At 42.2% G+C, this 27,210-nt stretch overlaps 1 protein-coding gene across 3 annotated transcripts in view; it reads right to left on the reverse strand.

The window, feature by feature from the left end:
• The window catches only part of CORO1C (coronin 1C), a 77,091-nt gene that overhangs the window by 37,836 nt on the left and 12,045 nt on the right, over nt 1–27,210 (reverse strand). For 2 of the 3 annotated variants that reach the window (XM_045458252.1, XM_045458251.1), the window contains exon 2: nt 10,650–10,849. The exons of the other annotated variant lie outside the window; for it this stretch is intronic. In XM_045458252.1, coding sequence (XP_045314208.1) covers nt 10,650–10,844 — 195 coding nt within the window. In that variant the 5' untranslated portion in view covers nt 10,845–10,849. The remainder of the gene's footprint in view (nt 1–10,649; nt 10,850–27,210) is intronic. 3 annotated transcript variants of the gene reach the window in all.

The raw sequence follows: 27,210 nt of genomic DNA on the forward strand, positions 1-27,210 counted from the left end.
TCAAAATGTTACCATTCGGTACAGCTACCCAGCACTTTGCCCAGCAGGCTCATTCTCATGATAACACAGGTTTCCAAAAAGTTAATAAACTCCCACGGTGTTAAAAAGTGACACGTTGGGGCGCCTGGGTGGCTCAGTCGGTTAGGCGTCTGACTTCGGCTCAGGTCATGATCTCGCGGTCCGTGAGTTCGAGCCCCGCGTCGGGCTCTGTGCTGACAGCTTAGAGCCTGGGGCCTGTTTCAGATTCTGTGTCTCCCTCTCTCTCTCTGACCCTCCCCCGTTCATGCTCTGTCTCTAGCTCAAAAATAAATAAACGTTAAAAAAATAAAAAATAAATTTAAAAAAAGTGACACGTTAATTTTATCAGTCAAATCAAGCGTTCCCCCTTAAGACGCTCCTTCTGCATACGACGTCTTTCCAGCTGACGTCCTGGCATTCAGCGACGCGGACACCCACACTGTTCCAGGGTGCTGGCTTCTGAGAACAGTCCACACCATCCCTCTTGGCTGGTCCGGCACGGCAGCTTCCCAGCGCCTTTCCAGCTTCGGACCTACAGTCATTTTATCCAGCTGCTTCATGACCCATCATTATAATCTGTGCTTATTATCCAGACGGGCTATTCTACCCTCGGATGATGTAAGGGTCTAACACAACCCCTACCCTATCCTGAATCAAGGAACAAGAGACAAAAATTTTGCAAACTGTCTGTCCCTACTTTATCTTCACATAAGTTTTTATTTTAGGAAAAAATGTTAATCAAAATCACTTTATATGCCCAAAGTTCAATAACTTTGTCATTCCATCCATACATTTGAGGATCTTTTTTGTAAGGAACTGACAATAACTCCTTGCTGGCCTTGGAGGGACACACTGAGAACTCCCCAACACCGTACGGAGGACGGGAAGTCAAGCAAATGCTCAGAAGCTAAGGAAAAGTTTTCCGCCAGGCAGAAGGGCTCCATACACACCGTGTGGAGTTCAAAGGAGTCCAAAAAGGATGTCTATTAAAGTGGGCTTTCTGGTTTTTCAACTACCTTTCTCTGGTATCAGTATTCTTTACGTAGATACACGCTCTGCTGAAATCTCTTCAGGCCCTGCTGCTTCACACGAAGATAGCTGGGGAGAGGCACAGGTGATGAGACAGGGACTTCCACGGCAGACTGGAAAGCCTGAGGCACACGATATCTGACTTGTGGACAAGCTGGTCACCAAGAGGGATAGCTCCTGACCCAGGAGTAGTACATTCGGAGGAGGTTTTACTTTAAGAGAACCAAAAACACCAACCTTGAGGGTAAGCAGAGGTGCCCTGGAATAAAACACACAGATTGGGTTACCCAGTCCTGGAAAGTAAGCCAGACACTCGAGCTGCCAGGGAGAGGCAGGGCGCTTCTGCAGAGGCCTCACCTGCCTGTGAGCGAAAAACAACAGTCTTCTCGGGTACGAGAGAAAATGCCAAACAGGTTGTTTTGGTTATCACGGGCCCTCTTTAAAACCTGGGTCTAATACTGCATAGACCATTTTAAAAGTCCTCATTAAGAATCTGAGAGAAGTTACTGTAAAACTATTGATTTCATTATCAGAAAGCAAAAACAGTGGAAGTGAACGTCTCCTTACTCAACTGCACCCAAATATGTAATCGGGAATAGGCACTGTATTTCCTAACACAAAATCTGTAAAGTGAAAACTTCATCACTACAGACACGTAATTCCAAACACTTCTGGTCTGAGAACAAACAAAAAACTAGGAACCCCAGATGAGGTGGAATCTAGTCAAAATAAAATTCAGCTTGAAAGCAGAAGCTGAAAAGCAAAATAACTACTGATATAACTGCAAATCGAGGAAATTAAACCATTCAGTATCAAACCAGAAAGCAGAGTAATCGCTTGCTTGTACTAAGCAAATGACTGGAGGGGTCTCCCCCAGGACCCTCTGTGAATGACGAAGCGTTCCAGAGCTACCACCCCTTTCAATCCCAGCTCTGCACGGGTTTACATACAAGCTTCAGAATAAAAATCCACCCTCCCTGAAGTAAGTAGGGATGAAAACCAGAAAAATAGTGTAGGTTGTTTTTTGGGGTTTTTTTTAAGGTAAATGCCTTGGGTTCCATGGCAGAGGCAGTTCACACCTTGCAGCAGTTATAAACACGCAGGACAGGAGGACAGACCCAATTCAGCAGACTGTATCATTTACTCATGACTTACAAAGCTCAGCCAGAAAAGAAACCCAAGTCACCGTTCCTCTAAGAGAGCCAACACGTGCTCCATCACTCACCCCTCCCAGCTCAGCCTCCCCTGGACTCAACTCAGGTCCCACCCCTAACGAGCACAGATATTCAACTCGGCAGCAGGAAATTTGCTGCACATGGTTATAAGGAGGCTTCTGGACAAATCAGGACTGCAGATGTTTGTCCACTAAACCCTGGGTCTATTTCAGGGTAATCTGAGTTCAGAAACCTTTTCTTTGCTGCTTCCCCAGACTTAGGTTATAACGTTTGGACACCGAGGGCTTCTGCAGGCAGCACTGGCCCGTGTGCTCAGCCCAGATTCACACTCCAAAAAACCGGCAAAGAGTTAAATGTTCTTTGCACTTGACTCAGTGGCTTCCCTTCACCACACACTCCCAGATCCCACCATTCTGTGAGCCACCAAGCAGCCAATCAAAGCAAAGGAAGGAAATTATCCTGGCCGGCTGACAGCCCCAGAGCTCTGATGGCCATATATGGTAAAAACCACTGTCAGAGCCCTGTCAGGCCTGCGGGCCGGCTGCTGTGGACAGATCAGTGAACTGCAGCGGCAGGAGAAGCCGGCCAAGGAAACGTACAAAGGACACGGGCTGCCTGCTCATCTCCAGGGGAGGAGGATGGGGAGGGGAGGGGGGAAGCCGTCATCTGCCAGGGCACACTCTGAGTCACAGCCACTCACTGTAATCAAAAATAGCCCCGGGGTACATTGTGAGGTTCCTTCTGCCAGGATTCTGTGCTCCGTTGTTAACTGGGGGTGAGCAGTGTATCCCCCCGCCATGAGCCCCTATAGCAAGACTGTGGCAAACAGTCACTGGGAGAAAATGAAAGGGCCCTTCTGTGGCACTTCATGTGGTAATGAGGCCGTACAGTGCTCGTGTGGCTGGCGGCTCGTGACATAATTTGGAAGTCATTGTTCTGCACCTGGTGCCCTTCCCCTGCATCCTCCTCCCCCCACCCCTGCCTCCCAGCCTTCCAAGGCCCATACAATCGACAGTTTTAAGGTGCTCAGGGCATCAGACAGCGTCTATTTCAGGAGGCGTGAATGGGCATCCCATGACACATCAGGATACTAGCACTGAATAAAATGATTCCCTGCCCGTGACACCAAAGCTACCATGTGCCAAACGTCCACATCTGTACAAAGGGCTACTGGCGTCGCTACCCTTGTCCAAAACGGATCACTGTTATTTGTGGGAATGGAAATTGCCTGTCAGCCGTGTACAGTAAGGGGGAGACGCAGCCAATGCAAATCCAGCAGGTGCTGGCAGTGACTGGGGGTCATGGAGAAAAGCACCATCAGGAGACTGGCGTCCCTTTGGAACTAGCCCGTGAAAGAAGGCACTTATCAGCACGGTGCCTGGCGCTTAAAGGACACCCTCAGTAATGTGAAGTGCTGCGAGATCTCATCGCTGTGGCCGTGTCCTCGAGGCACGGTACAGACCCAGTATTTTCCAAACCCTAAGACAATTCTCTGAACTGACAGAACCAAAGCCCTGACGAGCAAGCGTTTTGTTATTAAGCCTTCTAACCCCAGAGAAAGAATGCAAAGGATTAAGTATCAATTAGACCACAGTTTCTATATCAAAACAAAAACAAAAACAAAAAAATCTTTCGCACTCAGTGGGGGAAAATGTTCATCAAAAATATACACGATATACATGTACCAATCAAATAAAGACTCAGAGACCCAGGTTCTAGTCCACGAAAGACCCCATAGCTCTGGGCAATCACTCAATCCGAGTTTTGATTTCTGCAACTGCAGAACACAGGGATGAAAGCCACCCTAACCAGTGCAAAAACTAAGACACCATGTATGAAGGGGACTCTCCAAGCACATTCTGATGTCACACCCGAGTCTCATTTTTATGAATATGACATGACGTCACTGCCTTCTCCTGAGGAAGAAACAGGAACGATGCTGTGTTGATCCAGTTATGACAATCCTAAAATGGAGAACGGTGCTGCTTATTTTCTGGTTCTTGTCCATATGATGATTAAGGAAAACACCAATTTTGCACTATTTACACTGGAAGTGACAAAGAGAATGAAAGAATTGGTGTTTCTGCCAAAAAGCTACCTGTCACCTCCTCTTAATCCCTCTGATGGAACATCCCATTTCACCAGTTTCACCAAACACCCACCTCCACTCCCCAAGATCCAGGAATCTGAGGGAGAATGTGGCTCCCACCTCATTCTCTGTCCTTCTGGGAACAGAGCACCTCTTCGAACTCATCAGTTTAGCGAATTGGCTGGGCTCCTCTTCTGTTTCATCCCTGGCTCCTACACACATGAGAAACCTGAATTCCAGTAGAACCTTCTCTGTGATGTCTTCCTTGATTTAGGAGCCTCAGCTGGAACTCATCTCTCATCACTGTGTCAGACAACTTTATGTGCACACAAAGGTCCCCACTGGAGAGATCAAGGTCAACCATTACCAAAGCTTTTTAAGAGCAAGAGCCCAGCAAAGGTCCTGGCGTTGAGCAGGTACTCAAATGTCTAAGGACTGAGTATGAATAGGTGGACGAATAAATATGATTTTTTTAAGGTATTGCTTTAAAGAGACTCTTAAAAACTGAAAACAAACTGAGGGTTGATGGGGGTGGGAGGGAGGGGAGGGTGGGTGATGGGTATTGAGGAGGGCACCTGCTGGGATGAGCACTGGGTGTTGTATGGAAACCAATTTGACAATAAATTTCATATGTAAAAAAAAAATAATAAAATAAACATTTTTAAAAAAGAAATAGGGGCGCCTGGGTGGCGCAGTCGGTTAAGCGTCCGACTTCAGCCAGGTCACGATCTCGCGGTCCGTGAGTTCGAGCCCCGCGTCAGGCTCTGGGCTGATGGCTCAGAGCCTGGAGCCTGTTTCCGATTCTGTGTCTCCCTCTCTCTCTGCCCCTCCCCCGTTCATGCTCTGTCTCTCTCTGTCCCAAAAATAAATAAACGTTGAAAAAAAAAATAAATAAAAAAATAAAAAAGAAATAAAAAGAGCCTTTAAAAAAGCAAAATAAAAAAGGTACTGCTTTAGACTTCACTCAAGCTTAAAGAACAATGAACTCTTCATATATGTTCTGATAATATTACTGGTAATACTTTTAGAAATAACCTTTACCTATAATAAGTTCATTGTAAAATATTTTGAAAAAATACAGGTAATTATAAAGTAAAAAAATAAAAATCACCTTCAGTCCCACCATCAATGTTAACATTCCCGACTCTTCCCCAAAACCATTAACATAATTTGAAGTTACACACAGGACAGTGACTATGACGTTCCAACACATTTTTTAGGTTATATGATAATATCGTGGAACACAGGATAACCAAATCTTGCCATATAATTTTCTCTTGACACTGTACAGAATCCCTCAATTATTCATTTAAGATTTATTTAAGAATGTTATATACCTGAATCTATCTACGTATCTACATAAATATGTGGAAAGGGTGCCTAAAACTACCAAAAGGCCTTTTAGGTCGCTACTAGTAACTCATTTATTCACACATTGTGTGACCTAACATTATGAGTCAAGTGCTCCGCTATATTTGAAGAATACATGTATTAGTTATCAACCACTGCTTAGTAAGTTACCCTGAAACCTAGCTATTTAAAACAGTCAACATTTATTCTCTCATAGTTTGAGGGTTAGGAGTCCCAAAGCACCTTATTTGAGTGGTTCTGGTTCAGAGTTCTCATGAGTCAGTATGTCAGTCAGGGCTGCACGATCCACTTCCAAGACCACTCACTCACATGGTTGGTCAGCTGGTGTGGACTACGGGTAGGAGGTCCCATGACCCCTCCAGAGAACTGTTTAAGTGTCCTCGAAACATGGTGCTTCCCAAAGGGACAAAGTGGAAGCCAGTAAGTTTTCATGACCTAGTCTCAGAAGTCATGTGCCATCAATTCTACCATATCCCAGTGGTTACACGTTCAGCCCTATTTACTGTGTGTGTGGGGGGGGGGGGGTGGAGTTGGTGGGGGGCCACAGGACACCACGAATACGAGGGCAGAATGACTGGAGGACATCCTGTAGGTCCACCACAATGGATTAAGGCCAGATTCTGGAGAACCTCTACCAAGGGCTACTGTACAAACAGCCATCCAGTTTGCATCCTCCATCCAAGTGACTGTCAAAGAGATCAAGAGGCTGTAATTATAATCATCCTCCCCTTATCTGTGAGGTGGCTAAGAAAATAATTCTAGTACAATGTGACGGTGCAGGCTGTGGTACTAGTGGCACAGACAAGCAGCTAAGGGAACCCAGAGGAGACCTTCCCCTGACTCTGAGTCAGAGAGAACACTTGAGTTGCATACTAGACAGTGAGAAGAGGTACTTAGGATACTGACCGAAATGAATCAAGATTTCTTCCTCAATCATTATGAAAGAAAAACACTCTAAAGCAACCCTTGTCAACCCAGGCTCTGTGAGAAAATTAAGTCCTGATGCTCTAAGGCAACACGTGTATGTGACGAATTAATTTCTCTCGTGTGCATCTAGAAGGCATAGCATGTCCCATCCTTGAGAGAACCAAGAAAATATTTACTGAAATTATTTTCTGTTGGACTGAATTCTTTCACACAACCCTAGTTGATAAAGACTACAAAAGGAGTTGAAAAGATAGCTCAGAGACATAAATAAAGCATTGTCGCAAATATCCCCACACACAGTTCCTACAACAAATGCGAGAAACATCACTGTGTGTAAGAAGGTACCGCACAGCTATTCCAGAGAACCAGGAGAGGAGACAGTGACCCAAAAGGTTAACAGAGGCCTGGTCCCACACCCAGCCCACCATGGCCCAGAGCACAACTTCCTCAGAGGCAATTACCGGAAGGACGAAATTAGCCACCACCCCAAAAACCCCAAGTCGGAAGGGTCCAGGGAGGAAGGGAGAAAGCAATTAAGGGAGATAGGAGCCCTCCAATTTGCATCCTCCACTTAAGTGAACGTTAAGAGATCAAGAGCATACTACTCTAACAGCTCCCCCCCCACCCTTGTTTTAAGTCAGGATTTAGATTCACTGTGATCTGAAGTTTCAGTGTGTAGGTGCACGCACACACACGTACCGTCCCACAAACACTGGTGTTTTGAGCCACCACAGCTCATGACAGGGATGGGAATGGCCCATCCCGCATCACCAATGCGGCTGCCCCACAACAGCAGAGGCTTGTTCATGCCCACGTGATACAGCACACGGGGAGCTGAAACCTGTATGCTCTTGATACAAGGCAGCTTGTGTAACCAAGCGGGGGGGGGGGGGGGGGGGGGGGGGGCATCCCTACAGTCAAAACCACAAAGCCAACTTCTGTTCTGCAAGACTGCTATTATTCATCCTCTGAAAGACCAAATCCTAAGAAAATGTATTAAGCCACACCTTGCAAGTCATGACAGCACGGCATGCCACAGCTTGAGAGGAACATTACAAAAGAGATCCTGAACCATGCGTGCTAATCGAAGTCACTCCACCTCAGGGCTGAGTACTTTCTGTAGTCCTCTAGCAGTGACCTCCTACGATCCCACTCTCCCTAATACAACCTTCTTAACAAAAACCTCAGAAACCATACACTTAAAATAAATATACATTCATTCCTAAGTTTGCCTCTTGCTATGTATGTGTTTTACTGTCTTTGTCTCCGCTACTCTTTCCATTTTAAGTCCCGCATGACAGAGATCAGGATTTTCCCAGAATCTAACCACAAGCCTCACGAAGTAGCAATAATAAGCCCTATTTACTGCTGACACTAACCGGCTTTGAAGAGAAATTCATGGAAGGCCGTGTTTTTTAACAGGAGCCTTCCTGAAAGAGTCACAATACATCTGAAGGTCGATACGTGCATATTCAATATTAACATGCACAGAAAGCCCCAAAGCATCACCAAAACCAACCTGCCTGTCTATAGCCAGAAAGAAGGGGAGGGATGGACATTACTAGAAGTGTTTGAGATGGTCGTTAAAAACCATGCCCGTCTCCTACAGTTCACGTTTAGAGTGATTCCAGACTATCAGCACGCACTGGAGCCCAGCACACACCCAGAGCATCGCTGCCTGCAATCTTGATTTCGGGTATCATTTCGTATTATATGTGAGAATTTGGTTTTTCTTTGCTTTAAACAAAAGCAGCACCTCGTTATAAAACTATCTCAAAGTTGTCAAGACACTGAAACTGCAGGAAGGAGAGTGACATATCCATGTCCCAGTACAAGTCTGCGGTAGAGCCGAGACTGAACCACCCGGCTCCCCAGGTCCCAGACCCGCACTCTCCCTCTATGCCACAGCGACTCTAAGGGCTAAATACAGACACTTTAGGACACAAAAATCCCACATGGTACATGTGAACCCATCGATTACAAAAGTCAGTAACTCCCAAGTACTGACCTCATTTCCAATGGCCAGGCTGTCACCTCCTCCAAAACAAATTAATCTTTGAGGAGCAGAGCCACCCAGACCGTGTATTTGTCTGGGAAAAAGACCCTCGAGGCTCCTCCAAAAACTAACACTTCTTCCAAACACGGTAACTTATTCTATCTTAATTCCTACAAAACTGGGAAAGGAACAAAATACCAATGCAAGTGAAAACCAAATCCTAAGATCTAGTTAGCTTAGGAGCCACAGGCAGGTCTCCCTTAAGTGGTATTAACGAAGCTCAAAGCTTCCCATGGTTTGTACAAGTAAAGATGGATTCACAGAGCCTTTTGTGGGTGAACTTGAAGAGAACGGTCCCAACTCGGACAAAGATTAGCCATTCAAAAGTTATTTCGGGCTTCTCAATTAGCTTCTTCCATTTCTTTGAAGGAAAAAAACCAACCCAAACGTATCCCTCAGTCTATAAAAGGGGGAATAAAAACGCAAACTCCCAAACAGATGGCGGTGGTCTGGTACCGCTGGATCTCGGCTGACAAGCTGAGGTGTCCTCTCATCTGGCCACTGGCAAACCGCCACACGTGACTGACCGTAAATTCAAACTCCCACTCTAGAATCGGGTAAGCAGTTGTAATACTGCAATGTATTATTTGCCACAAAACGGCCATTTTCTCCACAGAAAGAAAAGTATTCAAGTAGAAAATTAAATTTCAACTTAATGAAAAGATTCTCCTTTAAAATATAATCACCAGCTCTGCCAATAAGGAAGGTACATTTGGAAAACACTTAACAAATTTGTTTCCAAAACGCATCCCTCCCCTATTTCTGTAGTGAGACGGTCCCATCGTGGACTATCGCATCAATCGGGCCACTGAAGTAAAAATCAGGTGTTAAAATGAGTCAGTCATGAGCATCTGAGAGAAAATAAAGTACAGGAGAATTGGAAATTTTCCCAGTGAGAGTTTTCCCAATGAAAAAACACCAAAATGTAATGGGAAACGATACTTTGACAGCAATTCACTTTACTGTGACCACTTTCAGAATCACACGGTCCATTATGAGATGTACCCCTAATATGCATGGCTGAGAGTCAGGGGGACCCAATGTTCTCAGCAGAGTGGAAACAGCTGTAACGTGACCCAACACCTGCGTCCTCACCAGTACTGAGCCCTTATCAGTAGAGCTCAGGACTCACCAAACTTATTTTCCTCCTAGAAGCCAACTACAAAATGACGCTTTGCAAGCGCTCTCTCTCTCTCAGCACCCCCTCCCTCCTTATCTGCAATGCTGTGATTTCCTGTTAAAGTAGTACTGGGTTTCATCTATAATATTCAAGAACAGTCAGAAATTCCCAAATCTCCTCCCTCCTCCCCATATGGGAGAAGGCTCTCTGGAAGGAGAAAGTCAGGAGACCGGGAAGTGGGGTAAGGTTGAAGGTCACACGTAACAGCTTTCAGTAAAGACCCTTTATTTCTACCACTTATTTGCACTGCTTAGATTCTATGCTAAAACTCAGTCTTGTCCAGACTTGAAACCTGCACTGTTTGGGGACATTTTCTTAAGCTCTCATTCCACTTATCATTCAAAACACCAAAAAGTCTCAAAACTGATCACTCACTACACCGGAGGAGGAGGAGGAGGAGGAGGAGGAGGAGGAGGAGGAGGAGGAGGAGGAGGAGGAGGATTAACTTACAAATTTCTGCTCCTCTTAAAAACTGCACTTTTGAGAAAAACTCCCGTGAGAAGAGGATTATTAACAAAATCATAAGATGCCTGTGCCTGCCCATGCTCACAGCATCATTATAATCTCTTATCCACAGCAGCCACACCCAGAACAGAGTTCACCATTCTGTTTAATGATTCTCTGTTAGAAAAAACTGATGGGATCAGTAAAGTGTGTGGAACTGAGTGTCAATTACATCGGAGCCTAATGGTCTCCGCAAGCACACAAGTCTTAGTGAACTATCAATCCCCAAAGTCAATCTATGACAGAATAAATCGAGATTACCAGAGGGTGTCTCAGAGAATGGAAAGTCAGATTACTTACCTTGTGCAGAGGGAGCACAAGGAACGCCCCGCCCCCACTCGCTTCTATGATTATGGCAACAAATCGGGGATTGACAGCGCAAAAGGAACTATCCCAGGTCACTCGAGAAACCCGGATGTCATCGTAACACTGGTCATTTTTCACCGCTTGTCCAAATACATGCCGAAACTTGCTCTGTCGTACCACTCGCCTCATTGTGTCTGTAGAAGAGCAAAAATTATGTTAAAATCATGCACCTACCTGAAAGCTTTATTTTTACAAATGAGAAACTCCGAGAAAAAAAAAAAGCGAACGAAAGAAAGGAAGAAAGAAATCAGAATGATACGGCATTTTGTCTGCTCTCCTAAAAAGTAGCCAAATGGCAAATACGAATTTCCTTCAGCAGCACATGCCCAGAGAAAACTGCAAAATGCGTCAGGGAAAGAACTACAAAGAAATGAAAAATTCCTAATTCAAGATCCAGAAACAGCTCATCAGTTTTAATTTCAGGACAAAGATCAAGGCAAAGAACGAAGGAAAATTAGCCTTTCAGGGTTGGGTGGGAATTGAAAGATAATTCACTCCAACCCTCCCCATTTATAGAAAAGGAAACTCCAGAGTGAAGTTACGTGGTGAATTTGAAGCTAAAGAAAAACCTCCAAAAGCTATGACGCTGTGGCTTTTTCCTCAGTCTGCCAAGGTAATTTTTCAGATTTTGAGCATTTTCCCCAGACATCAGCACTCCGCTGAGAACCGTGCCTGCTTACGAGTGTTTCCACAGGACCAGCTATGTGTGGTGGCAAATTCAAGAGACGTAAGCAACCATCCTCGTCTTCAAGAGCCTTCCAATGTAGGAATAATAATCAGAGCAACTTACAACAGAACTCCTGGTGCCAAGTGCCAACAGGACTGTGACTAACACAGCAGACAGGTCAAAAGCCAGGTCTTAGAAAAGAGAAGCAAAGATTTAGATATAAAGTAGGGTAATGAAAGTGCTATTTAGGATGGCAGTAGCATATCAGACGAGGAGAAGCTACAGGCAGTAAACCAGGCCTGAGAAAGATCTGAGACGATCATGGCAGTAGGAGTCAGAGGAAAAGAATAATTCAGGGAGGGGAAACGAAACCAGGTTGGGTTTTCACGTCATTTCACCATAGCCATTTCACCACAGCCATTTCCCAAGTAACCAGGGAATGTGGGAAAGGGGAAGTGACACTGAGCTGGTGTTTCTGGGCTTCCTCAAGGGTCACTTCGGACTCCAAATTCCATCAGGTGTCCCAGAGACATGTGCACTGAAAGCTGCTTTATCACCAGGCCTCACCTGATCAAAGTTTCCTAGACTGCACCCAATATAATTTTCCTGTCTTGCTAATGCAAGACATTCTGTTCCTATTGGCTAGGATAGAAGGAGCCTGGAGAAAACATAAGAGGAAATGGAACATGGTCAAACCTGACAAGTCAGCTGAAAACCAGTACTCCTGACTGCTGTGCACAGAGGAAGGTTAACACCTGTCCACTCGTGCCAAACGGGACACATGGTGGGCTGTTGCTAATTCCTTCCCTCTGACGACTCCCTTCCTCATGGCTCTGGGCCCACTGCTAAATGCAGAGGGAGATCATTTATATTTGCCAGAGACTCCTTCTACCCTTCCAAGGCATGTGCAAAAGTGGACTCTTTCCAAGCCTAGGGCATGTGGCTGGGCTGAGGCAACAAACGCTTGGCAGGCAGCTGAGCACCCGTGTTCCTCAGCCCAGCTGTTGCCAGACCTTTCCAGCTGACGACCAAGACCATATATTTAGAGTATTTGGTAGAGGAGATGGCAACTTATTCGCTTCCACTTGGCCAGAGTCTGTCATTTGTGAAACAGTATGAGTAGTTCTCAAGCATGAATAGATAAGACAGCTTCTATGAGGTGGTGAAAACCACAAGAAAATCACATCCATACAAAAGTCAAGGTACAGCCAGCTGGTCTCAGGATCCACTTCCCTATACAACCATCTGTATAAGTTAGCAAAAGCTGGAATCTTCCCCACTATCTTCCAGCAAGTGTTTCAAAAGTAAGTTTACAGAAAAGAAAGGACTGTACCGTTACCATATGTCAAAGAGATATCGTTCATATACATATAAAGTTTTTACAAATTCAGAACATGAAAACCCCAACAGAAAATTTACAAAGGACGTGAAGAGGTAATTTACAAAAGAAATACAAACTGCGTTTATCTCCACTCCTTCCTGAAATCCTAATAAAATGCTGTAAAGGAATAAAAGTAGGTGTAAACACCAAAGGCAAGAAAAAGGACACTGGAAAGCCTACAAAAAAGCAAACGTGGAGGCACCTGGCTGGCTCATTCGGTGGAGCGTGAGACTCTTGATCTCAGGGTTGTGAAAATTTGAGCCCCGTGGTGGGTATAGAGATTACTTAAAAAAAATAAATCTTAGGGCGCCTGGGGGGCTCAGTCGGTTAAGCGTCCGACTTCGGCTCAGGTCATGATCTTGTGATCTGTAAGTTCGAGCTTCGCGTCGGGCTCTGTGCTGACAGCTCGGAGCCTGGAGCCTGCTTCATATTCTGTCTCCTTCTCTCTCTGCCCCTCCCCTGCTTGTGCTCTCTTTCTGCCAGAAAAATAAACGTTAAAAATTATTTTTTTGAAGTTCATTTATTTTGAGAGAGAGAGCATGTGTATAGGGGGAGGAGCAGAGAGAGAGAGGGAAAGAGAGAATCCCAAGCAGGCTCTACGATGTCAGCACAGAGCCTGACACAGGGCTCAGTCCCATGAACCATGAGACCATGACCTGAGCTGAAATCAGCAGTCAGACACTTAACCCACTGAGCCACCCAGGAGCCCCTAAAAAAAAAAAGAAAAAAAAAAAAATGTGACAATGAAATCTAGGAAGACAGAAAGCTATCATGCATGTGTAACGGACTTAAGCATGAATGTTCTCTACTCAGCTGAGTGCCTCAGGGGGAGAATCTCACCAAAACGATGCCCACCAAGGCCCATTGTGAAAACGCAGAGCACTCAGAAGAAAACTTGTACGCCTCTAAAGATAGGGATGTGGGATACGGCTGCGGAAAAAGTTGACTGAAAGTCTAAAATTAAGAGCAGCTAGACACCCTCCTCCAGCGCTGCACTACCAGGGGACTGCCCCACACCAGCCTCGGCAGAAGCCAGGCTGCGGGCCCTGGACACGACAACGCCCAGCACAGGTGTGAGCACAGGTGTGAGCGGTACGACCGACAACCTGGTTCTGTGGAGTGGAGCCTCCAGCCCTTGTTCCGGGGACTCCCAGGCCCAGACGCCACCCACTCTGCTCTGCAGGAGATCAAATCTAACCTCCCTCCGTGAGTTCCACCACTCAACCAGCCCCGCCACCCACACAAGGCATCAGGTCAGCTTTTTGTGCCTCCTTTGAAATGTGAATGGACGTTTGAGGCCTTCCTCAAGGCCTTTAACTTAAAAAAGAGAGACCCGTTTTTCGTCTTTACTCAAATAGGCTAGATACCATCTAATCTCATTAACAATATGAATATTATATAAGCACGTAAAGTGCTTTGGATGTCCTCGTTGAAAAATATTATGCGACTCTGCTGGGTGACTGACATACTAAAATACCCTTAAAAGTCATTTCTGTATTACACGGAGTGACAACTTATTTTCATCCTAACCACGTGAAGTCAGAACGGAGCAGAGCGCTGGCTACATAGCAGAGCAGTGAGAAAAGACCGCGCTTCACGGCACAGTGCTGACTGAGCCCCGCATGTTCAAGCGGAACTTGAAGGGTAGTGTGCACCCATTCACATCCAAGGTCGGACCTGATCTGGGCTCAGCTGTCCACATGTGGCACAGCTGCTTGTGCTGCACACAACAGAGGAAAGCAATTACGACGGCAGGCCCCAGAGTCAGACAGCCTTGTGAGTGAGAAGCACAGCTGTACCATTTACTTTCTGGCCCAGGTTCAGTAGGGCAAGTCACTGAATCTCCTTAGGTGTCAGACTCTCTATGTGAAAATGGGTATGAGATACATAAGACTGAAGTTATTACTAAATGAGCACTTAGTGTTGGGATTGTAGCAGAAGATTAACACGTTAAAGCACCTCGTATGGTTAGACACACCTAACTAATTACGCAATAAATGTCAGCTATTGTTATCATCCTAGAACTTGACATAAAGTAATTTGGATTAAGATCCCAGTTTTCCCACTTACTAGCAAATTACTTAATTTGCCTTTCTGAGCTTCAGCTTCCTCTTCTATACAACGAAGGAATTGGTACTTGTAAGAGTTAAAAACAACATCTGACGAACCCAGGTCCAGATAGATGGTTTCACCGCCAAAGCCTATCAAACATCTAAAGAATTAACACCAATTCTTCACAAATTCTTCCAAATAACAGAAGAGGAGGAAACACTTCCAAACTAATTTTAAGAGGCCGGTATTACTCTAATACCAAAATCAAAGACATCACAAGAAAACTACACCAATATGTCTTATGAATAGAGACACAAAAATCCTCACCAAAATACTAGCAGACCAAATCTAGCAACCTATAAAAAGGATTATACACCATGACCAAGTGGGACTTGTCCCAGGCGTGCAAAGTCAGGTCAACATCTGAAAATCAATTAGGGTAACATATATCAATCGAATAAAAACAAAACTTGTACAATCATCTCACGCAGATAAAGTACTTGACAAAATCCAACACTTTCATGATAAAAACACTCAAGAAACTAGGAATACAAGGAAACTTCCTCAAACTGATTAAAACAAAACAGAAACCCCACAGCTAGCACAATCCTCAATGATGAAAGAGGCTTTCTCTCTTGATCTCCAAGATCGAGAAGCAGATAAGGATGTCTGCTCTTGCCATTTTTATTCAGCAATGTGCTACTGGTTCTAGCCAGGGCAATTAGACAAGAAAAAGAAAGAAAAGGCATTCAAACTGAAAAGGAAGAAGTCAAACTATCTCTGAACATAGATGACATGATCTTACAACCCTAAGAAATCCACTAAAAAACTATGAGAATTAGTAAGTTCAGCAAGGTTGCAGGATAAGAGATCAATACACAAAAATCAATTGTATTTCTATATAACTCTTTTTTTTTTTAATTTTTTTTTAACGTTTATTTATTTTTGAGACAGAGACAGACAGAGCATGAACAGGGGAGGGTCAGAGGGAGACACAGAATCTGAAACAGGCTCCAGGCTCTGAGCTGTCAGCACAGAGCCCGACGCAGGGCTCGAACTCACGGACCACGAGATCATGACTTGAGCCGAAGTTGGCCGCTTAACCGACTGAGCCACCCAGGCGCCCCTATATAACTCTTGATAAACCATCTGAAAATGAAATTAAGAACACAATTCCATTCACAGTAGTATCAGAAAGAATACAAAACTTGGGAATAAACCCAACCAAGAAGGTGAAAGAAAGACTTGTACACTGAAAACTACAAGAAGACACTGCTGAAAGAAATTAAAGAAGACCACAATTAAATGGAAAGATATCCAGTGTTGATGGATCAGAAGGCTTAACATTAAGATAGCAATATTCCGGGGCACCTGGCTGGCTCAACTGGTAGAGCATGTGACACTGGATCTCAGGGTCATTATTTCAAGCCCCAGAGTGGATATGGAGCGTCCTTTAAAAAAAAAAAAAAAAAAAAAAAAAGACAGCAATACTCCCCAAACTGATCTACAAGTTTACAGCAATCCCTTTCAGAATCTTAGCTGACTTCATAGAAATTAATAAACAGATTCCAAAATTCATATGGAACTGCAAAGGAAACCCCCCAAAAACAAAACCACCTTGAAAAAGAAGAACGAAATTAGGAAGATCGATATTTTTTTATTGCAAAACTTACTACAAAGCAATGAAAATCAAGACAAGGATGACCATACAGATCAATGGAACAAAATTCAAAGTCTAGAAATAAATTCATACATCTTTGGTCAAATGATTTTCTTTTTTTTTTTTTTTTTAACATTTATTTATTTTTGAGACAGAGAGAGACAGAGCATGAACGGGGGAGGGGCAGAGAGAGAGGGAGACACAGAATCGGAAGTAGGCTCCAGGCTCTGAGCCATCAGTCCAGAGCCCGACGCGGGGCTCGAACTCACGGACTGTGAGATCGTGACCTGAGCCGAAGTCGGACGCTCAACCGACTGAGCCACCCAGGCACCCCAGGTCAAATGATTTTCAACGAGAGTGCCAAAACCATTCAATGGGGGAAAAATTGCCTTTTTAACAAAAGGTGCTGGGACCACTGGATAGCCACATACAAAAGAAGCCTGACCCTAACCCAACTATATAAAATAACTAACTCAAAATGGGTAAAGATATAACCCATAAGAGAATTAAAACTATGAAACTCTTAGAAAGAAACAAAGAAGTAAATCTTCATGACCTTGGATCTGACAAGGGATTCTTAGACATGACACCACCAAAAGTACAAGCAACAAAATAAAAAGTAGATAGGGGCGCCTGGGTGGCTCAGTTGGTTGAGTCTCCGACTTCGGCTCAGGTCACAGTCTCACAGTCCGTGAGTTCGAGCCCCGCGTCGGGCTCTGGACTGATGGCTCAGAGCCTGGAGCCTGTTTCCGATTCTGTGTCTCCCTCTCTCTCTGCCCCTCCCCCGTTCATGCTCTGTCTCTCTCTGTCTCAAGGATAAATAAACGTCAAAAAAAAAAAAAATTAAAAAAGTAGATAAACTGGATCTTATCAAAATTAAAAACCTTTGGCTTCAAAAGATACCATCAAGAAAGGAAAGAGACAACCCATCAGAATGGGAGATTTTTGCAAATCATGTATCTGATAAGGCCTCTGTATCTAGAATATATAAAGAATTCCTACAATTCAGGAAGACACATAATCCAATTTAAAAGGGGGCAAATAACTTGAATAGATATTTTTCCAAAGAAGGTACACAAATGTCCAATAAGCACATGAAAAGATGCTGGACATCATTAGTCACTGGGGAAACGTATATCAAAACCACAAAGAAATACCACTTCGTGCCCACTAAGATGGCTAGAATCAAAAAGTCAGAGAATAACTTGACAAGGATGAAGTGTTGATGTTGACAAGTATGCAGAGAAGTCAGAACACTCATACACTGCTAGCGGGAATATAAGATGGTGCTGTTGTTCTGGAAAGCAGTCTGGCAGTTCTTGAAATGATTAAACAGTGACCATATGACCCAGAAATCCACTCCTAGAAATACACCCCAAAGAATTAAAAAGAAGTATTCAAACAAATATTTGTACATGAATGTTCTTAGCAGCTTATTTCACAACAGCCAAAGGGTGGAAACCACCCACTGGTTGCATATCCATCAGACGAATGGGAAAACAAAATGTGATATACTCATACAATGAAATATTATTTGGCAATAAAAAGGAATGAAGTAGTAATACATGCTACAACTTGGATGAACCTTGAAAATATTATGCTGAGTAAAAAAGGCCAATCATAAAAGTCTACATATTATGATTCCATTCACATGAAAGTCCAGAATAGGCAAATTTACAGCTATAGAAAGTAAATCAGTGGTTGCTGGGGAATGGGGGGGGGGGGGCTGACAACAGGAGAATAAAAGGTTACAGTTAACAAGTATAGGGTTTCATTCTGAGGCGATGAAAATGTTCTAAAATTGACTGTGGTGATAGTTGCACATATTTGTAAATATGTTTACTAAAAACCATTGAGCTGTATGCTCTAAATGGGTGAACTGTATGGTATGTGAATTACAGGTGACCCCTGAACAACATGGATTCAAACTGCACAGGTCCACTTGCAGATGTTTTTCAATAAACACTGTACCGGACCGTAAATGTATTTTCTCTTCCTTAAATTTTTCTTAACACTTTCTTTTCTCTAGCTTACTCTATTATAAGAATACAGTATATAATACATGTAATACAAAATATGTGCTAATCCACTGTATATGTTATCGGTACAGCTCTCAGTCAACAGTAGGCTGTTAGTAGTAAAGTTTTGGGGGAGTCAAAAGTCATGTACAGATTTTTAAGTTTATTTATTTGCGGGGGGGAGAGAAGATATGAGTGGGGGAGGGGTAGAGGGAAAGGGAAAGAGAGAATCCCAAGCAGGCTCACAGAGCCCGATGCGGGGCTCGATCTCACGAACTGTGAGATCATGACCTGAGCTGAAATCAAGAGTCGGACGCTTAACAGACTGAGCCACCTGGATGCCCCGAAAGTTACTGTGAGTTTTGACTGCACAGGGGGTCAGTTTTCCCTAACCTCCATGTTGTTCAAGGGTCAACAGTATATTTCAACAAACCGGTTTTTTAAAATGTCTGCAAAGTACCTAGTACAGAATCTGAAGCATAGTAAGCACTATCCAATGAATGTCAGCAATTATTATTTAAGAGCTCCCTAATAGGTTTCTCTACCTGAAGAGAAAAGATCCAAATCAATTCCCTACTGATTATGGGCCAAGAGTATAATTTTCACATAAGAGAACTAGCATCAGTTATCAAGGACCCTTCACAAAATTTATGTTCTCCTACCTCAGCATGGTATTTACTACACTTCAATTTTCCCCTTAAAGGAAAAAATATGATCTATCTCAAACAGAAAAACCCTCCTCTCAAGAGAAGCTGCTTGCATTATGAAATGGCATTAGTGTTTGACTGTTCTTGTTTTTTTTTTACGTGCTCAGCCATAAATTTCCAAATTGAAATGTATCATCCAATCTTAGTTCTTTTATTAAATAATCTTGTCCCAAATTATAGAACTGAAGTGTCCCCCAATACTAAGATACTTTATAAAGAAATCTAATGCTCAATTATAGTAAAAAGAGTAAATGAAAAATCCTGAATACAACAGACACAAAGTCTAAAGAAATACTAGGTATAATTTTAAATGTCTTGTCAGAGTTGGCCCCTGGAGAAGTCACCTGTTCATTAGGTCTCTCGAGTACAAATTCTTAAAAATGCATAGGGCTCTTTCTTTGCAATTTTAGGACTGTCACAGCAGTGGAGAAGATGTAGCAATAAGTCATTCATTAAGCAAGTCAAAGAATTGTTCACAAATTTCAAAATAAATTGACTTTAGATGTGAGAAAAAGCAACGTGGTTTTTAATTTCCACCAAGTGTAAAATTACAAACCTTATCTAAGGCTTTATAATATGAAAGTTTATCATTCTACCCATATTTCTAATAAGACTGGGACTATCCTAAGATGGTTTTCATTATAAAAAAAAACTGAGGTCCTTGAAAGACAATGTGAGAACAGGTTGAGAGCATAGGCTCAACTATGAAATGTCCTCTCTGGGGTTTAGCTGAAACTACTTTAGAAACATGGGCAGTCAGCTCCTCTGCCCAAATCCCCAGGTAATACTGAACGCCAGAAAAAAGGATTAAGAGTTAGGTCTTGACTGTCCAGAGACTATCATAATAAATTTATTTTTTTAAAGTTCTTTACCTTTTTTGTGGTCGCCATGCTGTAAATTACAGCCCCAAGGCTTATGTATCTGAACATTCAAAGTCTGTACCTTTTGATCGCCTTCACACATTTCATCCACTTCACTCCCCCCACTTCTGCCAATCACTGTTCTGTTTCTATGAGTTCTGCTTTGGCTTTTTTAAAAAATGTAAGTGATATCATGCAGTACTTGTCTTTGTCTGACTTATTTCACTTAGCATAATGCCCTCTAGATCCATCCATGTTGCCACAGATGGTATAATTTCCTTTTTCATGGCTGAATAATATTCTAACATATATATTCTATATACATACATATACATTTATATCTATACATATGCAATACATACACACGTACCACATTTTCTTTATCGATTCATCTGTTGATTGCACACTTAGATTGTTTCCAAATCTTGGCTATTGTAAATAATGCTACAGTGAACATGGGAGTGCATATATACCTTTTCAAGATAAAGATTTCATTTCCTTTGGATAAATACCCAGGAGTGGAATTGCCAGGCCATAAGGTAATTCTACTTTTAATTTTTTGAGGAACCTCCATAATGGATGCACAGATTTACATTCCATTTTCTTTCCATAATGGCTGCACAAATTTATATTTCCACAAAGATTTCTAAACAGTAGATAATATACTTCTGTTTTCGCTTCAAATAAAAATCTAAAAGCGGACTACTGACATTCACAATACCTAACAGTTCATCTACGGAAACAAAAAAACAATTAAAATTTTCTTCACATGTTGGGTGATCATCTTAACCAAGAACAAGCTGTTAAAAATAAGGTCTATCTCTATGGGTTAAGGACTTTTTTATTTTTTAAAGATTTTATTTTTACGTAATCTCTATACCCAATGTGGGGTGTGAACTCACAATTCCAAGATCAAGAGTCACATGCTCTACCAAATGAGCCAGCCAGGCACCCCAGATAAGTTGTCAGAGGAAAGTTTGCTAAAAATCACTCTCAGAATAAAACTTCCATCTTACGGTCAGTTGGTAATCCCCAACCTCGAGGAGAGTGTAAGAAGTCTTATGGTGCTGCCAGGTTATACATAGAAAATTTATTTCATAGGTCATACAAGAAATGTGTTGGATGTGAGGAGGAAAAAATGTAGACAAGACAGGGTGTTTATACTGTAATGGTACCAAATAAAATACACTCAAAACACCTGAGTAAATGTTACTACATTTTCTCTATTCTGTCTACTTCCATCAATCTCATAAAAAAATGACCACAATTTTGACATTTTCCTGTTTATTGAGAAGTTATCTGTTTAAAGATTCCAGCAGATGTATTTCTACGGTTCATATAAAAGGAAACACATCCTGCTAGGAACACATACAGGAAAACCCCTACTAGTAGCAAAATCCTGCCCAGCACATTTGCTGAGACTGTTCCAGAGCATCAATTACTCAAGGGCTCACAAAATGTTCCCTAGCCAGCAGCAACCACAAGAAGACTCCAGAATGTCCCAACAGGGAAAGAACATGTTCCCTCTAAGTTGTTGCTTTTATGGCAGGCACTTTTTAATGTGGGGAGAAATAGTATGTATTATTTAATAGAAAATGCCAAGTGAGACAGCGGATGAGGAAACAAATGTCTGAAAACCAGCTATTTAAATGGCAACACCAACAGTTAAAATTGCTTTTAAGAAGCTGGAAATGGAATATGTAAGCCTACGTAAAATACACATTTAAAGAGAGCAGACACCCAAAGCAAATATGGGAGGTGCTCTGATTAAATACAAAAATTCAACATTCATCAATTCTGGATAGGAGATGGCTCAGCTCTTTTGAATTTTCTTAAACAAAATCTACCAGTGACATTCGAATTCATCCAACAAATAATTTTCATTGCATCCAGTCCCTTAATTAACAGATTCATATGTGACACGCTCCAAGAAAAAAATATATGTAATTTGCCTCCTTTAATAGAAGCTGTTTTAACAAGGAAGAAATTCTAAGACCACATGCAACATTTCTTACAAAGCACAACAGACCTCACACACAGCAGCTATGGCTAAAAGAGATCTGGGCTCCACTAATGACAATGAGGTGCTGGAAAAGAATGGTTTTTTTCTAGAAAAACTGCTGACCATTTATGACAACTGACTGCAAGCATGGAACAGCCTTGATGTTGGTTCAATCTGTCATGACATGGAGAACAGTAAGAGCAAAGCAGGAAAATTCATCCTCATTACAGCCTCTCAAATAGTTCTATCCCATCATCGTTATCCATCCAGGTCATAGGCAAAATGCCAAGTAATCAGGCATCAATTATAAAGGCACTTTGTTTTGATTCAATAACCCATTATCATTTTAGTTTTTAAATGTTTCCAGGAACAACAACAACAACCAAAACAAACAAACAAAAAACACCCCACAAGTAAGATCCACCAAGAAGCATCCAGGCTCAGTCCTCACAGAAGCCCGGAGTGGAAAAGGTTCCAAAGCTCATCAATTCCAGGCCCTTCATTTTCAGTGCGGAAACATTATGTGACTTGTCCAAAGATAAAAGACTTCTGGAGAGACACAATGACCTTGCACCACAAAGTACAGGGCAGTTCAACTTTCCGTCCCCTGAACTTTCATACTTTTTCAATGATAAACTCCCCCTCATACATACAATTTGGCTTTCCCACGTCAGCCTGTAATGCCACTCAGCGCTCTCACTGGGCTGTTGCCTCAGCAGTTCAGGGTTCCACTAGGCCCGTTTGTGCAATTTTTAAATATGAAATTACATTTTGCTCACATTTTATAAAATACAGAAACTGGCTGTAAACATCCAAATACAGAGAAACCAAAGAGAACATTAAGCATGCCAAAGGAGGCAAATCTTTACTTCTGACTGAAAACCCTTAGGCTTAATGCCAGAGGACCATGTACTCAATTGTCCAAGAGAACAGCACGAAAGGACTTGCATAAAAAGCCAGAAATCTACATATCAAGGACAATTTCTGAAAGGTGAGGAATAATGAATCGGTTTATATTTTTTAAAGCTTTCTAAGAAAACAATTCTTACTTTTACATTTTGCAATTTTGTACCAATTTAAGAACTTGTTATAGAGAAAAGCTGAGGACAACGGATGGTGACTTAAAGGCTCACTGATGATTTGGACTAGAACGGGAAACTATGAAAACGACTGCTAAAAATGAAGTCGGACAAGATATGAAATGAGCTACAGAACATAAATCAAATCACCACAATACACATTTCAAATATCTTATGATTTTATGTCAACTACACCTCCTAAAGCCAAAATGTAATAAAAGCAATGAAATCAGCATATGGGGGCTCCTGGGTGGCTCAGTTGGTTGGGCATCTGACTTCGGCTCAGGCCATGATCTCACAGCTCATGAGTTCAAGCCCCGCGTGGGGCTCTGTGCTGACAGCTCGGAGCCTGGAGCCTGCTTCGGATTCTGTGTCTCCCTCTTTCTCTGCTCTTCCCCTACTCACACTCTGTGTCTCTCTCAAAAGTAAATAAACATTAAAAAATAAAAATAAAAAAAAGAAAGAAATCAGCATATGAACAGCAAAATAGCAACATATAAAGATCCTAAATGCAAAAAATATGAAAATCTTCAAATTCTCTCACATTTGTATTAAAGAGACCCTTTATCAACTAAAAGATGCCCTAACAGGGCCTATAACTCGCTTAAAATATCGGGGCGCCTGGGTGGCTCAGTCGGTTGAGCGTCCGACTTCGGCTCAGGTCATGATCTCACAAGTCTGTGAGTTCGAGCCCCATATCGAGCTCTGTGCTGATGGCTCGGAGCCTGGAGCCTGCTTCCGATTCTGTGTCTCCCTCTCTCTCTGCCCCTTCCCTGCTCATGCTCTGTCTCTCTCTGTCTCAAAAATAAATAAAAACATTAAGAAAAAAAAAATCTTAAAAAAAAAACAAAACAATAATGACATACATGACAGAAATTTTACAGTTACTAAAACATGAGATTGTGAGGTTTTAGAGGTCATCTCTCACTCTTCAATGACAGAAATATATTTTTTTATTGCACTTATCAGACTTATCAGAATAAGAGCATATTTTTCCTACAATAATATGCAAGCATGACATGTTTACTATCCCTCACATTCTTCCAATTTGCTGCTTATCGCCAAATCTTCAGAAACACAACCACCTCTACCCATCCCCGGAGCTTTGAAAAAGAATTGTGTAAGAAATCTCCATCACAGAGGCTCTACCTGCCCAGAAAACACTGTGGATCCGACTCGGGGGCTGCACCCCAAGAGACTAGTCTCAGAAGCTGAACTCTGCCTCTTCTCATCAAAGAGCCAAATTAATCCCAAGAGTCCTCGTATCAACTACAGAACTTTTACAGACGTGACTGACCCAGCAATCCCACTTAAAAATTAATGATGAATGTGTTTCCAAATACTCTTTCTATACCAATGACCTACTTCTCTTATTAACAACTGCTAAAAAGCACACTGTGTATGACTGTTCAAACTAAGTCTGTTTCCACCACTTAGTCAGATGGTGTTACTCTTGGAATGAAATGTTAATAATTCTTTGCCAATATACTTGTACCAGGAAATGAAATTACCGGACTCCCAGATCTTTTGAGGGTTTTTTAAAGGCATTTTTATGAAGACCCTCAAAAGGCTAGACTCACAGGAGAAACTAACAATGTCAAAAACAAAGTAATCACCTCCCACTGAAGAATTTCAGTCTTCCCTTTTTAATGCCCTACGCCCTGGGCTGTGACTAAACATACACACCTGACGAATGTTTCAAGGGAACAGTGAGGTAAAGTAGGAAAACTGTGGCTTAGATGCAAGATGCGAGTTTATCCTGACACAGTCACTTAGCCACTAAATCATTTCTGGTCCTACGGTTGCTGGTTTCTTCATCTATAAAATGGACAAGTAAAATAAGTTATTATTCTATGGTCCTATTTTAACCTGAAGCCTACAAGTCAATACGAAACACTTGTTTCACTGGGATCCAGTCCACACGCCCCCAATAAAAGGCACACAATTCACTGAGAACTCAATTAGTTTTTACAACTCACAGGGGTATACGTACAACGCGTACCCTCAACTGTGAATGCTGAGCAGGTCTTTAGTCCTACTCATTCATCATTCATTTATTCCACAAATATTTATTGAGCTTTGGTCATGTGCTTGGCATCATGACAGACATGGCAGACGCGGTGGTGAGCAAGGAAGGAGGCCTGGCCCGAGCTCTCACGCAGCTCACAATCTGCTGGAGGAGGACACATCATAATCAAATATTCCCACTGACATTAATGTGCTGCTATGGCAAATACTGGGATGCAGTGCACACAGAAGGACAGAAGGAGTCAACAACCAGGGCAAAGAACCACCTCTTACTAGTAACTCCAAAGAGCCTTCTCTTTACAAGTAGTGTATTTGAAAAGAGAAAAAAAAAAAAAATAGAGAAAAAATTTCAATCACTTATTGTACCTTTTCAGACTGATAACTGGATTCATGGGTTTAAAATTAAGGTACTCCATCCACAGACATGCCCAGAGCTTGAAGGTAAACATACTGAGCACACAATTTCAAAATTAAACTAACAACTAACACTCCTTAAATCTAAATCTCCCTGTCTCCAGAATGTTCAGACATCCTATAGAAATAGGAAAGTATACCTCTTAAAATCTTACTACACCTCAGGGCAAAACATTTTGTCTGATCCTTTTTGGTAAAAAAAAATACAAACTACAGTGGTACCTGGGTGGCTCAGTTGGTTAAGCGTCTGACTTTTGATTTCGGCTCCAGTCATGATCTTGTGGTTTGTGGGTTTGAGCCCCACATCAGTCTCGGTGCTGACAGTGAGGAGCCTGCTTGGGATTCTCTTGTCTCCTTCTCTCTCTGCCCTTCCCCTGCCCCCTCTGTCAAAATAAATAAACTTTAAAAAATTACAAATTACTTCCTTATCAGCACACCTCTCTTCAAAAGGAGCAGGGGCAAAGACTCCCACAGAATATCAGTATCTACAACACAATACAAGAAACTAAAGACTGAAAATCCACTGGGGAAAATATAGTTACTACAAATAACTACTTTGCCACCACCCACTACCTTCCGAAGGTCTCCATTCTTCAGGAAAAAACATCATACATCCCATTTCACCAACAAAATGAAAAAACCTCCAGGGAAGTGAGAAAAACAAATAAGGCCCTCTTTGGGGAAGAAATAGTTCAGCTAAGTATTTTGGGAGTGAATATTCCATAGCTTTTAGTAGCCTTGGTTAACAAAACTAACACAACCCCTCCCCGCCAAAATCTACCTTCCTTCCAAACTGTATGAAGACTTGAAAAGAAAATCACAGTCCATTTTTTATGTTAAACTAGACTATAACTAAAAGACAAATTTTATATGCCTTAAAAGAAAGTATGAAGAATCCTCTTTAAAGCACTGTGATTAGGAAACTAGCAGAAAGATCAAGGGGCTTCCCATCCCTAATAATCTCTTAAAAGACTGCATTTATAGCAAACAGACAAGCAGAAAAACTACATTTATAATTTAGTAACCTCTAAAAACTGCCAGAAATACACACATATACCACACACAAAAACAATTACAAAACAATTCTTTTTTTTTTTTCTTTTAAGGTTCTATGACCACTGTGGGGCTTGAACTCATGACCATGAGAACAAGAGTCCCATGCTCTACTGACTGAGCCAGCCAGGGGTCCCTACGAAACAATTCTTATGATCTCTTATCACAATTACAATGTTTTTTGTGATCGCTCATCACTAATATGATATAAACCAAAACCTATAGTTTTTGAAATTTTAATACTGCACCAATGAACCCCCAAATGATTCAACAGTTGGAATGGTATACAATTTGCCCGATTTTAATTTGGCCATTTCTTGTCAATTTCTCAAGTCAAATGAATCCAAACGTATTAAAACCTTGGAGCTCCAGGAGCCACTGAAATGAGCTCAGATGCATCAGGTGATTTCTCTGGGGCTGGCCTGGAGGCCCCTCAGGGGCCACCGTGGGCACTCGACAGTCAGTCCACGTGTTGAAGGTTAAGAAACTTAAGAAAAGAACGACAGGAAAGACAAACTCGGTTTTTTCCATGGCTACCTTAACTTGAAATCTTCATCTTGATACAAATAATGGT

This window comes from Leopardus geoffroyi, chromosome D3 (genome assembly GCF_018350155.1).
Source record: "Leopardus geoffroyi isolate Oge1 chromosome D3, O.geoffroyi_Oge1_pat1.0, whole genome shotgun sequence".
Classification (NCBI taxonomy): Eukaryota; Metazoa; Chordata; class Mammalia; order Carnivora; family Felidae; genus Leopardus; species Leopardus geoffroyi.